At 64.8% G+C, this 1,382-nt stretch overlaps 1 protein-coding gene across 1 annotated transcript in view; it reads left to right on the plus strand.

Moving 5' to 3' along the window:
• Nucleotides 1-1,376, plus strand: part of IRF7 (interferon regulatory factor 7) — a 3,160-nt gene extending 1,784 nt beyond the window's left edge. The window contains exons 6-8 of the mRNA XM_035895347.1: nt 1-240; nt 387-505; nt 1,224-1,376. Of these exons, the coding sequence (XP_035751240.1) occupies nt 1-240; nt 387-505; nt 1,224-1,370 (506 nt within the window). The 3' untranslated portion in view covers nt 1,371-1,376. The remainder of the gene's footprint in view (nt 241-386; nt 506-1,223) is intronic.
• Nucleotides 1,377-1,382: the final 6 nt, after the last annotated feature.

Here is a 1,382-nt window from a genome sequence, read left to right on the forward strand (position 1 = left end):
GCTTCCCCAGCCCCGCCGAGCTGGCCGATGGCAAGCAGCGGCGTTTCACCGAGGAGCTGCTGGGCAGCGCGGGGCTGCAGCTGGAGCAACGCACCTGCAAGCTCTTCGCTACCCGCTTGAAGAAGTGCAAGGTCTTCTGGGCCCTGTCCCAGCAGCTCGAGGGTGTCGGGGACCCCCCGCCCAACCTGCTCTGCCGGGACCAGGAAACTCCCATCTTTGACTTCAATGAGTTTTGCACAGGTGGGCAGGGGTGTTGTCTTTCCCCCATCCCCCCCGCCATCCTGGTTTTGGGGCTCATGGGAGCCATCTCCAAGATGTCACAAGTATCCGAGCCCCTCTGTGTCCCCTGGGCTCACCCCAAAACTGAGTCCTGTCTCCCCTTGTAGAGCTGAGGGACTTCCGCAACGGCCAAAGGCAGCGGTCCCCTGACTTCACCATCTACCTCTGCTTTGGGCAGTCCTTCTCCAAGGCCAAGCCCAAGGAGTCCAAGCTCATCTTGGTCAAGGTGAAGGGGCCAACACCCACCACTGCCTTACTGCTGCCCAGGGAGGGGGATCCTCTTGGGGGCCTGGGGAGATGGGGGTCTGGGAGCCCGAGGAGGGGGACCCTTGGGGTCTGGGGGAGATGGAGGGGTCTGGGAGCCCAAGGAGGGGGACCCTTGGGGTCTGGGGGGAGAATGGAGTCTGGGTGCCCAGGGAGGGGGACCATTGGGCCCAGGGGAGATGGGAGTTCCTCGGGGTCTGGGGAGGGGGACCCTCAGGGCCAGGGGAGGTGAGTATCTGGGGTGCCTGAGGAGGGAGACCCTTAGTGTCCAGTGGAGATGGGGGTCTGGGTACCCAAGGAGGGGCGGAATATCCTGAGGGCTGGGGGAGATGGGACAACTGAGTGACAGGGGAGGGGGACCCTTGGAGACTGGGGAGATTGGGGGCAGCGCTGGGTGCCCAGGGAGGGGAATCCTTAGGGAGCAGGGGAAATATGGGGGGAGCAGGTGCCTGGGGAGGGGAACTTTGGGGGCCAGGAGTCCAGGGAGGGTCACCCTCGACAGGGGTCAGCTGCCTGGCTCAGGAAGGGGCAGGATGGGGTGGGAGGCAGCTCCCCCCAGGCTGGGGGAGATGCAGGGTGCCCTGCACCCCTCCTTCCTCCACTCCAGGAGGATGGGGCAGTGCGGGGCATTGCAGCCCCACCAGGCAGCTGCCCCTAACCCTGACGATTTGCTGCCGCAGCTGGTGCCCAAATTCTGCGAGTACTGGTACGAGCAGGTGGTGCGGGAGGGAGCCTCCTCCCTCGACAGCGGCACCATCAGCCTGCAGCTCTCCGACTCCTTCAGCCTCTTCGAGCTCATCGAGCAGTGCAACATGCAGCTGGACTGACCCCCATTCCCC

Source organism: Egretta garzetta, unplaced genomic scaffold (genome assembly GCF_000687185.1).
Source record: "Egretta garzetta isolate BGI_Z169 unplaced genomic scaffold, ASM68718v1 scaffold650, whole genome shotgun sequence".
NCBI lineage: Eukaryota > Metazoa > Chordata > Aves > Pelecaniformes > Ardeidae > Egretta > Egretta garzetta.